This window comes from Tupaia chinensis, unplaced genomic scaffold (genome assembly GCF_000334495.1).
Source record: "Tupaia chinensis unplaced genomic scaffold, TupChi_1.0 Scaffold000557_1, whole genome shotgun sequence".
In the NCBI taxonomy this organism is placed as follows: Eukaryota; Metazoa; Chordata; class Mammalia; order Scandentia; family Tupaiidae; genus Tupaia; species Tupaia belangeri.
This window is the reverse complement of record NW_006160069.1, coordinates 2,701,120-2,714,155: the sequence shown is the minus strand read 5'-3', so window position 1 is coordinate 2,714,155 and position 13,036 is coordinate 2,701,120. Positions and strand designations below refer to the sequence as shown.

The window sequence follows — 13,036 nt, the reverse complement described above, 5'->3', positions numbered from 1 at the left end:
AGAGTCACCATCCATATATCTTGACTAGAGGCAAGAATGTGCTTATAGTCATTTTACAATTCAAATTTAAACTGCACCAAGTTTTCAAATTAATGTAAGTTTCATTTTGAACTTATCAAACTTTTCTTATTGTTGACTTGTAATAAAGATATCACCTGCTGCACACATGGTTCTTAAAACCAATCATTTTATTGACATTGGATCAGCTTCTGCTGATTCCCCAATGCAAGGGGGAACAATCTGATTTTATTTACAGTAATAAAATCTATAATTTGCAAGCATACTGAAGCTTTGCTTTTAGTCCGTAATTATAAAATATGTTAAGTGAATCTCTATGAAAAGTGAATCTCTATGAAAGACTCCGATGTGCCTCCTAAGCTAGAGTCAGCTGTGATTTAGGAAGTGGTTGAGACACAACAGCATGGTTGCCTGAGTTTTGCTGTGGTTAGAGGGTGTTCTCTGGTTTTGCTGATCTGTCTGTGCTTTAATAGATTATTAGATTAAACAAGGCCATGTTTGAAAAGCTGCAGGGCCTTTGAAAAACCATAAACCAAAGCCAAGTGCACAGAATCAGATATCCAGACTAGCTGTGACATGTGAAGTGAGAAGCAAGCAATAATTAAACTTGGTATTTACCTCCAAACCATGGGTTTCAACTTAATCTACCAAACAGAGAAATTTTTTCTATCCAGTTTGGAGCAATACCACATTGCATCTTTTTTGACCCACAGATAAAAGGTGGGAATACTGTTTGCTATATGTCCAGCAACACCGAGAAGGTTAGTGTTTACTATAAATTTTTTCTTATTTGTTTTTGTTTTTCTTTACATTTATTCATTTATTTTTCTATTTATTTGTTATGATTTTCAAGCTGCCTGATCCAGGACTTGAACCATGGTTAGCCACGTGGGAATCCAGCTCTTTAACCACCATGCCACTTGTTAGTTTTTAAAAACCTAATCTAAACTCATATTTCTCTAGGGGAAGCCTGCAGGTTATCTGCACATATGTGGGATCCAACATGTTGGAAGTGGCATAGAAAGTATAATAAACACATCACACACTTACTGTGTGATTTTAGTTTTCCTAATTTAATTAGGAAATTTCCCCCTTCCCACTCAAATTGGGTATTTGATAACATCAAAATTTATTAAACCATGGAAGACTAGAATGACCATTATGTATAACAAACCCAGAACATCAATGAGGACAATCAAGTTAGCTAACAATTACTAGTTTTTGACATAGATCAAGCACATATCTAAGCACTTTATGAATTTTATATCATTTGATCCTCACAAAATGCCATGTGGTAAGGACTATTAATAAGTCACCTAAGGGAGGATGGAACTGACACACCGAAGTTTCTGAACCTGTCAAGAACTGCTAATATACTGGTAGAGCAAGATTTGAACCTAGTGCACCTGACTCTGGAGCCCAAGGTTTTAATACTTTCTTACAATGATTTTTCAGACAATATTGAGTTGGAAAAAGATCATTCTGAATTTTATTTGAAAGGATAGTCTGCTAGCCTGTGGCTTGGTAGTTAGGGTGGCTGGATACCACATGGCTGACTGTGTGGTTCAAGTTTCAGACACTCTGGATTGAGAAACATGCCAGGCATGTGTGTGTGCATGTCCAGAATCTCAAAAGGAGGGAAAAACAGAAGACAAGGGATTGCAGAGTGACTATGCCCCAAGGGAGGTACTTTCTCACTCCCCTTTCCAGTTGACACTTTCCGTCTCTCCACCAGGCACACACCCCTCCTGGTCAACTTAAAAGAAAAAGAGAGAGAAAGATAACTCGCATAGTTATAAGGTGGAAAAAAATATATTCTCCTTTCCCAATTACATAATTGATAGTACATTTACCATTTATGTAATGTTTGGTCATTTCCATATATTCATGTCTAAATACACATGGATAATCCAAGTACCAGCGCTCACGGTTCCCTTCTCCAGCAATTCTAGATTTTAATCCCATGTTGATTCACGTTTCAACCCCTGGCAAGACCTTCTTGTACCTCCAAAATCCCAGCTGGAAAATTAGGTAAAATAAAAACATGACCTCATTAAGAAACAGATGCTTCATCTGAGCAGTGCTTTCCCAAGTAAACACATTACAGAGCTTCTTGTGACATTTTTGTAGGATGTGGTGGTGTGTCCCCTTGACCATTGGTCAGTTTGGGATCAGGAGACAAGAACTTGAAATCCTGTTTAATTTGCAGACCAAAGTTTAGAAAAACAAACAGCTTCCTTACCAAGGTTAGCGGTGTAAGTCAGCTCTAGCAGTACAGTAATAATACCTGAGTAGAAGAAGAAGCTGAGCTAACAGTTTCCTTTAAAGTGATGTGTCTTCGCCTCGCTGCACATTCTAACAGATTTTCTAAAATGAGAGAAATACGTGTGAATTTGAGGAGGCAGAACGCTCTTTAGATTTGCATTGGGAATGCCAAAGATTAAATTTACTTAAAAACATGTCATCTATTTGCAAATTTAAAAAAAGATGAATTATCATATTAGGAAAATTAGCAGGTAACAAATTGCTTTTTCTGGGCTAACAGCATAATATATTCGACCTTCTAGACTGCTTTTACACAATGTATCCTTACTTTTACTTCCTTCCTAAAATCCAGATAAACACCTTCCCAATGTTACTCTGTATGATGGGCATTCATTAGCAAAACTTGTATTTATGACATGATTTAATTTCTATTAAAAATAGATCAGGACTGGCTCTATGGTATAACAGTAATGCATGGCTCAAGGGAAGGTGGACCCACATGGCAACACTTAATCAAATCCTGGGCCTGGTTATCCTGAGGCATGCTGGGCCTCCCATGAGTGCTTAAGGTCCCAGGGGCTGGGGAGCTGGAGGAAGAGAATCATGGCATGAGCGAACCCTGTGGAGGGTGCTCATGTCTCTCACTCCTTCTCTCCTACTCCTTCTCTCTCTCTCTCTCACTGTATATGTGTATATACATTTATATGTGTATATACATTTATATGTGTATATGTGTATATATATATATATATATATATATATATATATCAACATTTTCTACAAAGGCACTTACAGTTTACACCTTGACCCTTCTGATGATTTCAAACAGCAAATACCGTTCTGATGTGTGCATCACTTGGGACTAGACAGTTGAATTATTCTTTCTCTCTTTTTTTTTTTTTTTTGGTTGGGGAGGGCTTTAAGGCCCAGAAAGCACATGTATTTCACTCCATCTTCTAAATTACTCCCTTTAAAAAAATCTTATTTAGTAAATAAATATAGATGCTATTAATGAGTGCATTCACTACACAAGTGGTCCTTAATTGCCTCAGGATTTTGAGTGAGAGGTCTCCAGTCATATTAACAAGTAGAGGTTTGCTAAGAAAGTATTGTAAACAAAATTGCTCAAGCAAACTGCTTATCAATCTTTCATATATCTACTGATTACAGATTGTTCCCTTGTAGAGAGAATTGCATTATGAATACTATGTCTTCCTTAAAGCAAGACTTCAGGACAGAGATTCAGAGCGTTAATTGTTGCCCCTAAATCCACCCCTGCCTTTTCTGCCGCTAAGGGTTTTCGTGTCCGGTTTTACTCAGAGAGCTTGGTCGTTTCCACAAATCCCATCTTTTACCCTTTAACATTGTTTTTAATCCTCCCCAGTCTCCTTTTTCTGTACTGATTCTCAAGAAAATATTTCTCTATCCTTCCAAGGGTAAGAATCAAGAGTTAAGAATTGCTTTTTTTTTTTTTCCATATGGTATGTGTGCTAGAGAATGTGAAAAATCACCCCCACAGGGGAGATGGCCTTCCACAGTCCCTTCTCCTCCATTATTTTCTCAAGATTTTTGGGCAGACATGTACATGCACCTAGTGTGTTTTTCAAACTGTAGGGTCTGGGACTCAAACCATGGTCGGCCACATGAGGTCCAGCCCCCTGCTGATCCAAGAATTTGCCTTTTTATGGGGTTTCTTGATTCTATTTCACTGCCTTCTCCAAGACTTTACTCCTCAACTTACTCTGTTACTCCTTATTGTTCTAAAAATTAATCAGAAAATATTTGATGAAAACAGCACATTGCTTTAGGCATCCTAAACATTTTCTCAGTATCGCCTTATAGTCTGCACATGCTGCGTTACTTACTCTTTGGGATACTATGTATAAATCCTACCTGCTGCCAGTGCTACTAGGGCTGCTCCTTGCAGCATTTCTTCATCTCCAATCCACACCATTATTTTAAACATTTCTGCGGATGACTTACAAACATTCACTCTCTGAAAAGGCAGGTGTCCGAAAAGCTAACAGCTGTGCTAGGCTATCAGCGTAATTCTGAGTCTCTTTCACAAACCCAACTCGGAACACATGGTTGTCAGCTGTGAATTTTCTATATTTCAGGTTTTCTCTGTTAACTAAGTTCCAGGATCCTAGAGTGTCACTAACACAAGCACCCTTTTAAAATAGCTGATACTTTTGTATCTATTTGCCATATCAGAGCTCAATTTTATCTACATCTTAGATATTCTAGCCTAACTGATTGGGGGCTCACATTTTAAAATCCCATTCCTTTTGCAGTTCCTAGCCTTTAATATGTATGTCACGTCTTTCTTGAAGAACATCCAAACATTCTTCACATTGATCTTCCCTTTCAATTCCTGTCCAGCTCCTGAAGGGAAGTCACATGGGTCTCTACTGTGCCCTGGTTCCAGCTTCCCTGGAACTGGATGCCTGTTTCTGTAGGGGCTTCAATGTTCTTCACATTGACCATGACTGTCACGACCCTTGAAAGAGCATGCCTCTCTCAGCCAGCTGACAGACTTCCTTCATGGAGGATAGAGCATTCAATCGTTCTGTAAAGAGAACGGACCCTCAAGCAATCTATTTCTGCCTGTCTTTTGGAGATCTTAGAAAATTTAAATCTTCTTTATTTAGGTCTTGCTGTGGTAGAAGTAAGAATTGTTCATGTTCAGAATAACAATCTTCCCGGGTAGTAGTTCTCACATGTATGTCCAGTGGCAGCTAAGTTATTATACAGTGATAAATTTGGGGAGCATAACATTTATGATATTATGCCAAATAACATGCCAAAATATTTATAAAATTATGCCAAAATATTTGGAAACATAAATTGCTTTGCTTATGCAATGGAAATCTTAAAAGTTATGTGCCTCACCTCTCTGTCTAAAAGAAAAAAATTGAGATGCTCTCCTGGGCCCCTCCAAATTATTTTGGTGTTTGCCATATGGCTTATATTCTTAAGTCAGAATTCTAAAATACATCCTACAAATGAAGTGAAAAATCCCTTGATGTAATAATAAAAATGCATATGGAAAGTGCTATTTATTTATATAGATTGGGAGGCAAAGACTATTACTTCATTAAATAAATACGACTATCTTATAAAATGGAATGCAAAAACTTTTTTTTAAGGTTTTTTTATATAGGTACATGAGCTCTCCAGAGATAGACATAGAGGGAGAGTGAGAAAGCATCCCTTGGGGGATAGTCACACCGAAAGCCCCTTTCTTCCATTCTCCTGGGATTTGGGGCACACACACATACACACACACACACACACACACACACACAGCATGATTTTTCAAGCTCCCAGGTTCAGTATTTGAGCCTTGTTTGGCCATGTAAGCATCCAGTGCCTTAACCACTACACCACCTGCTGGCCCTCAGAGACACATTTTTAAAATGTTAAACCTAAATTCAAATAAACTACCATGTTGCAGAGGTCCCTTTGGGACAGTTTCCCTCTTTCTCTTCCATGCCAGATTAAAAACCTCAGGTGTAAAATTTCTACACAAAACAGCAGTGTTAGCTGATGAAGCTTTCATCCTGAAAATGTTCAGGAAGCTCCAAGTGCATTCTCAACAGATGTTTGTTGTACTCAGTAATTTTAAACAGTTTTTAATGGGACCTAAGTGAAAGATGCTGTTTTCCTGTGAGCTGTGAGTTCCCTGAGAAACCTAACACACCACTCCAAAATTGGACAAATACCTGCTAACCTTCATTTGCATGTTATTTGAGACATACTTCGTAGAATCATGATGTGCATTCATGCAACTGACCCAGCAAAATGTGAATGGCAGTGGGAAGGCTTCCTAGTACATACTACTGAAGTAAATAACTTAATAAATAGCTTAAAATTATGATGACGTGGCAGGTCACTGAGCCCCAACCACTTAACTTCACCATAACAGCAGTCAGTTATTCAGTGGACAATCCGTTATGAGGTGTTGGTGATTTAACAAGTTGGCCAAAAGCAGTCCGAATGGGGTGTGAAAGATTTCATCTCTGTTGGGTTTTACTGGTACACACTGGACTTATTTGATAGAATAGGAAAAATTTCTTCATTTGACTTTCAGGAAACCAAGGAGAACATAGTAATCGATTTTCTGTAGTGCTTTCTATGTCTTTTTTAGTGACTTCTGTATGATTCTATTGTAGAAAGCTTTGCTGAAAACACTTCTGGAATGATTTGTTGTCTGCTTTTTTAGTTTCTACAAACTGCTGTCTTGGATTTTTTTTTTTACAGCAATTTTGAGAATATAATTGAATCCTTAGACTGCAAAAAATTGATCTTATGTATGTAAAAGTAAAAAGCAATTTACTCAGATTATATGAATGTGGTTATGTACTCTGGAAAATATTATTTAACTTGATAAAATGGAAATGTAGAAGGTATTCAGAAGACATGAAAGAATGTAGAAGAATTGCAGAAAATATGGTTGGGAAGCTTAAGCATGAATACCACCTGGTTGAGTTTTTTTTTTTTTTTTTTAAGCTTATTTATTTATTTCATGAGTGAAAGAGAGAGAGATGCAGGACCCTTAGCAGAGTCTAGGATCCAGCTCCCCCCCACGCACACTTCTGCTAGTCCTCTAGATTATGGGCAGATGCATGCCTGGCATTCTCAGAGAGGTCCCTGAATGCAAATTAATAATCTTCCCACGCTGGTTCACCTCAAAGAGGTTTTACCACTGCTCCACTGCTGTGCCCCACCTGAGTGGTTTGAAACACACTTCCTGTTAGTACCGTATTACTCTGCTAGTTACACCTCTTCCAGCTCTGATAGTCCATGATGAGCATGATATTTTAGAAATTCCTTAGAGGCATATGGACATAGTTTCAAAATAAACTCTTTGTGAAGATAGTAAACATTCAGGGAACCAGCAGTTAGCGTAATGGCTATGTTGCTGGACTCCCACGTAGTCGACCGTGGTTCGCGTCCCGGACCCAGTGGCTTAAACTCACGCTGGGCATGTGTGCGTGCATGCCCAAGATCCCGAGAGGAGAACGGAGGAGAAGGGATTGCGGCGTGACCATCCCCCCTGGGGCGTGATTTCTTGCTTTCTGTCTCTATGTCTCTCTCTGTCTGTCTGGCGAGCACGCGCCCTATAGCGAAAACCTCTCAAAAAAAAAAAAAAGATAGTAAACATTCACAACTCACCAATAACTGAAAGAAAGGAGAGTGAAGCAAACCTACATTTGCATGTAATCCAAAGGTTACTAATTTCATTTCTTTTTTCCTTCCCCCAGTCTTTTTTTTTTTTTTCAATAAGGAGCGTGAGCTTGCCAGAAAGACAAGAGAGAGACAGAAAGTGAGAAATCACCTCCCCAGGAGGGTGGCGACAATACAATCCCTTCTCCTCCATTCTCCTCTCAAGATCTTGGACATGCACGCACACGCACCTGGTGTGAGTTTAAGCCACCAGGTCCAGGACTCGAACCACAGTCAACTACATGGGAGTCCAGTGACCTAGCCATTACGCCAACTGCTGGTCCCTCCCTAGTCATTTCTTAAAAAACTACCTATGTCCTTGACCAAGAAAATGGGAGTCATTGACATTCAAAAACCATTTTAATAAGTGTTTGCAACCTACATAGCTTTAAATTTAAGACAAAGCTTTTAGCATTGAAGGAAGACAGTTGTCCTTTGATCTGATGGGCATGATGGTTGACCAGAGAAGGTAGAAAATCAGGCAATCAAAGTAATATGTGGTGGGACCAGCAGTTAGTGTAATGGCTATGTCGCTGGACTCCCACGTAGTCGAACGTGGTTCGCATCCCAGACCCAGTGGCTTAAACTCACGCTGGGCGCGTGTGTGTGCGTGCCCAAGATCCCGAGAGAATAGAGAAGAAATTGCGGTGTGGCCATCCTCCCTGGGGGGTGATTTCTCACTTTCTGTCTCTGTCTCTCTGTTTATCTGGTGAACACACGCGCCCTATAGCAAAAACCTCTAAAAAGAAATAATATGTGGTGAAGGCCGTGACATAATCCCACAATTGCCTGACAAATTCGAGATTCTAAATAACTCTTTGTTTCTACATGAAACAAACATTGAGTGTATGTGATCCAGATGAACTATGAGAAACCTCTGATCCTTATGTTAACTATTTAGTTTTTGTCTAACTGCTCACCAAAAGTAACCGTTCCACTAACTATGCATAGTTATCATCCTCAAGGTCTAGTTTCTGTCTGAGTGAAAAGGCAGTTAAATGGACTCAGTTCAAATAGGGGTGGAAAATCAAGTACAAGCATAACAATCATGAAAAAAAAATTGAAATACAAAAATCACTCATTATTGCCACTTTTTCTGTTCTCTCCCTTAGGACATCTACTTGGCCTCTCCCATGATGATTCCAAATTCTGTGAAGAGAACTTTGGTTCCACAGAAGATAAGCGCTTGATGTCTTCCATCCTAACCAGCATTGATGCATCCAAGCCCTGGTCCAAATGCACCTCAGCCACCATCACAGAATTCCTGGATGATGGCCATGGTATGTACAATTCAGGACAGTATATGCTCAAAAACAGGGATATTCTGATGAGTTTTACTTCACTATATCCTCATAATATGCATTTTGCCTTCTAAGACCATGGTGGTTTAGACAGTGTGAGAAAAAGCAGCAAAGAATTGATTGCCTGTTGGTGTGCAATGCCAACACCCTTGGTGGCATTATGACTATGGTATTTTTGCTTTTGAATTGAAAAGTTCAAAAGGGAAACAGTGTGGGAGACCACACAGCATGCCAGGCTAGTGCCCTAAAAGCCTGGCTTTTATTCCCTCTTTCACCACTAGCTTCCTGTGAGAACTTTGGCAGACATCTTGGTTCCCCAGCTATTACTATGACCCTCAGAATTATTTGTTACATGCCTATTACAGGGGTGTGGTTAAGAGGTAGGTGACAATTCTACTGGATTCTTTTTATGGCAGTAAAAAGTCAAAAGAGGAAGATCTCTAGGTTCACACTGAGTGAAAGAATTTGGTTTCATCCTGACAAGAGATTCTCCTGAATGTGGAGTAAAAACTGCAAAACAGAAATAGAAAGCAATTTTAATGATGGGAAAACATTTTAAGAACTTCAAAAGGAAATCTTTGGCTTTATCCTTTAGATACAGCTCAAGGGCATAGCATACTTTATTAAATTCTGCAAGACTAGGATTAGGGCTATAAATCAAATTAAAAAATGAAGAGATCATAATTTTTAGAAATAATAAGTCCTGAACCCTAAATAATCTTTGAAACAAGCTGTTATAAATTTCCTAGCATTCTTTATTACCATAAAGTAACAAAAACACAGATGGATAGCCACATTGGAATTGGATGAGATCTTCAGAGATCACGTGACTTAAGTTTTTCACTTACAGAAATGGACATAGTCTTCTTTTGTGTTCTTTTAAAATTTGTCTCTCTCTAAAACTGGTGGTAAGTAGAATATGACAGAAAGTCTTGACCTTAATAATTTGGCATAAAATAATCTCATGACATATAGTTGGAAGTTGAATAAAGAGAATCTGTGATAACTGTCTTTTTCTCAGTACAGCACAGTTTATGACTAAATACTTTCATAATTTCTTAATATAGTGGTCATTTTGATCTTTGGCTACAGAATGTTAAAACAGTTGACAAAATTGGTTCACACCAGACTAAAAGAAAGTTAGCTGACCGTCCGTTGATATCATGTAGCCAAAATAGACTCATCAACTCATGTTCATTACATTGTTGTGAACTAGTAAGGTCTTAGCTACTTTCTATTATGTCTTTAAGCTTCTTATTCCAAAAAACAATCCAGGGCCAGCTTGGTTTAACATTTTTCTCAATGTAAATTTCTTTGTTAGTTGAAGGACATTCCAATGTCTTAATGACTTACAATGACAGTAACAGTCAATGTGGTAACTTTTCTTAGACTAATAACAAAATGGTAATCTTTAGTTTACTTTACAATGCTGATTAAATTCTCATAAAGTTCTAAAATTAATGTATACCTAATTATCTCCCTACCTACATTGATCTAGACAATATCAAATAAAGTTCCCTTAGGTGGAATCTTAAGTCTCCACTCTTAATATTACTTTTTGCCACTTCTTTTTCTTTTCAGGTTTACTGAAAATGAAATAACATCAATATTTTGTTTAAAAATCACATGTTACACATTCCAAAAGATTGAGCTAAACCTTGAATCACTAAATGAATGGATTTAGTTGCTAAGGCAGCAAATACTTATGGCTAAAGTGGGACCAGTTTTTTTTTTTTTTTTTCCCTTGTGCAAGTATTAGGTCAGCTAATTACAATGCTGTGCAGAATTCTGTTTCTTATTGCAATGATTTAAGAATGATTCATTTATTTCATGTTTGTGGAATTTATGATCTTGCTTTCTGTCCAGTAAGTATGCTTTCAGCATTGTCCTCATATTTAACATTATTTCTGTGTTTAAAGGAGTCCATCCTCTAATTTTTTATAATTTTACAACAGATTTACATAATTTTTGCATCTCTCTGCATCTTATTCTAAAGGACTTATGGTAGAGAACAAATAAAGACATTGTTTTAGTAGAAAAAGATCTTATTCATTTGTACTGATTTAAAAAATTACCTACATTTTTCATATGTATATTAAATTAAAAAATTCAGGTACTAAAATTTTTTGGACAGAAAAATACACTTTACTTGTTTATTATTCTATTTTATTAAATCCAGACTTTCACTTTTGAATGTGTTGAATTGGTTAGTCAGTCTTTTTTTGAAACAAAGAATTCCATTTTATCAGTAGCCTATAATGAATAAAGTGATTTCAAAACAATGAAAAATAAAGACAGGGTGGCACCATGCAAAAGCCCAAGTATGTCTAACTTTGTTTTAAAGTAGCATATACAGATATAGAATTGAAACAGCTGTGGTCTCTGTGGTACTATCATATAAATATGAATGAAGTTTTTTTTATTATCGTGTACACTAGCCAGAGAGAGAGAGAGTGAAAAACTAGCCTCCAATGGAAAGTGCTTGCACTCCAATCCTTTCTTCTCTCCATCCTATCTGGATCTTGGGCTTGCACACACAGGTGCCTGGCATGTTTTTCAGGCTTCTGGACTCAGGACTCCAACCATGGTAGGCCATGAAGGATCTGGCTTCCTTAACCACTGGCCTATAGAACCAGTCTTCAAATAACTTAATAATTTTCAACTTGTGACACAAAACTGGACTGAAGTTTAAGTTAAAATGTGGCCATAGGAACCAGGAAGCCAATTTTGACATGGCTGAGGTTCTGACATCTCGTCCAGAGCTTAGAAGACCAAGGAGGAAATCAAACCCAAGATGGTGGACAAACAAGGAACAAATGCATCTTTCTTAAAAAACTAAACTGGTATTATGAAAGCACATCAGGAAACATTTTCGCCTTACTCATAAGGAGCTACTTAGTCTTTCATTCAGAATCCTTTTATTCTTATTTTTACATTTTTTTCATTCTAATTTCCTAGATCACTAAAAGTTTTAAGAAGTTAAATAACAATGGATATACAGGGAGAGATTTCAGACAGATAAACTGAGAGCAAGAAGTGACACCATTTAACAGTAAGGGAGGAGCAAGAAAAGCCATAAAATGGAGCCATAAAACATAAAAGGCTCAGTGGTTTGCTGTCATTTTAAAAAATATCTAAAACTCTATCACACTAGCTGATCCCTAAAGGTAACTCCATATTTTAACATGATACCATAATCAATACACAGATAAAAAAGAATAATGTTCAATTATTCATGAAGGTTAAATTAAATATTAGCAGCAAACTAACTGCTAGTTTCACGTAGGTTTTCTCACAAAATTTACACCATTTTGTGATAGCACTTAAAAAGTACATTATCTGGAAAATCCATTTATATGTCCTATCTCATCCCTCCCTCTCACCTCCAACAATGCTAAAGAAATGAGGTCAGAGACTAAAATTAAATTCAAAGTGCTTGATTTATTTTTAAAATTATTAGCCATAAGTAGCTGGACATTTGCAGCATTCTACCACTGCCAAATTTAAATTCATTAGAACTGAGTGTTTCCTGATTTAGTTCCAACAAGAAATGTGCAGCAATTAGGTTGTGGTTGAGAAGCCAATGTGCACACTCTAAAGTAACTGTGTCTGCAGATCTGTGATTCAGAAAAGAAGTGTGCCTTGTGGGACTCCCCCTACCCTGGCCAAGATACTTGTAGCTATTCTGCAGTGTTTGTACAAGTTAGCTCTAGGGAGGCTGGCTAGGAGGATGGTCCTCGAAAATAAAGGTAAGCACTGGCAGAGAAATTGTGCAGAGAAAGCAAGTTATTGAATTTCCTTTCTCAAATGCTTGATAACCTTGAGGCCAAAAAAAGAGATAGCTGTGTTTGCTGTATCCCTAAGTGCACACTGCCAGGTGATGGGACAGGCCACTGCCTAAGTGGGTGTAGCTTAAGAACACCCTTGACATGGGCACTAAGTAAAATCCATAGACAGTTTGAAACATTAACATGTAGCATATTTAAATAGCTCCATTTACAGTTATTTACTGAACACAAAATGCTATACATAAAATGGTACTGAAAGACCAGTTCGCTGAATCTTACTCAAGTGTAGGTTGTAAACTTAGCAATAAGAGCTTTACATCCAGTTTTTAAGGTGGTATTAAATTCAAAGCCAATTATGGTTGTATCTTGATGCTCCCGGTAACTGTCCTTTAAAAGAGTGTGTGAATAAGACATATATAACATATATATGTATAA

General features: G+C 37.5%; 1 protein-coding gene across 2 annotated transcripts in view; it reads left to right on the top strand.

The window, feature by feature from the left end:
- ADAMTS5 (ADAM metallopeptidase with thrombospondin type 1 motif 5) overlaps nt 1-13,036 on the top strand; it is a 59,118-nt gene that overhangs the window by 23,027 nt on the left and 23,055 nt on the right. For both annotated transcript variants that reach the window (XM_006157710.2, XM_006157711.2), the window contains exon 3: nt 8,625-8,792. In XM_006157710.2, coding sequence (XP_006157772.1) covers nt 8,625-8,792 — 168 coding nt within the window. The remainder of the gene's footprint in view (nt 1-8,624; nt 8,793-13,036) is intronic.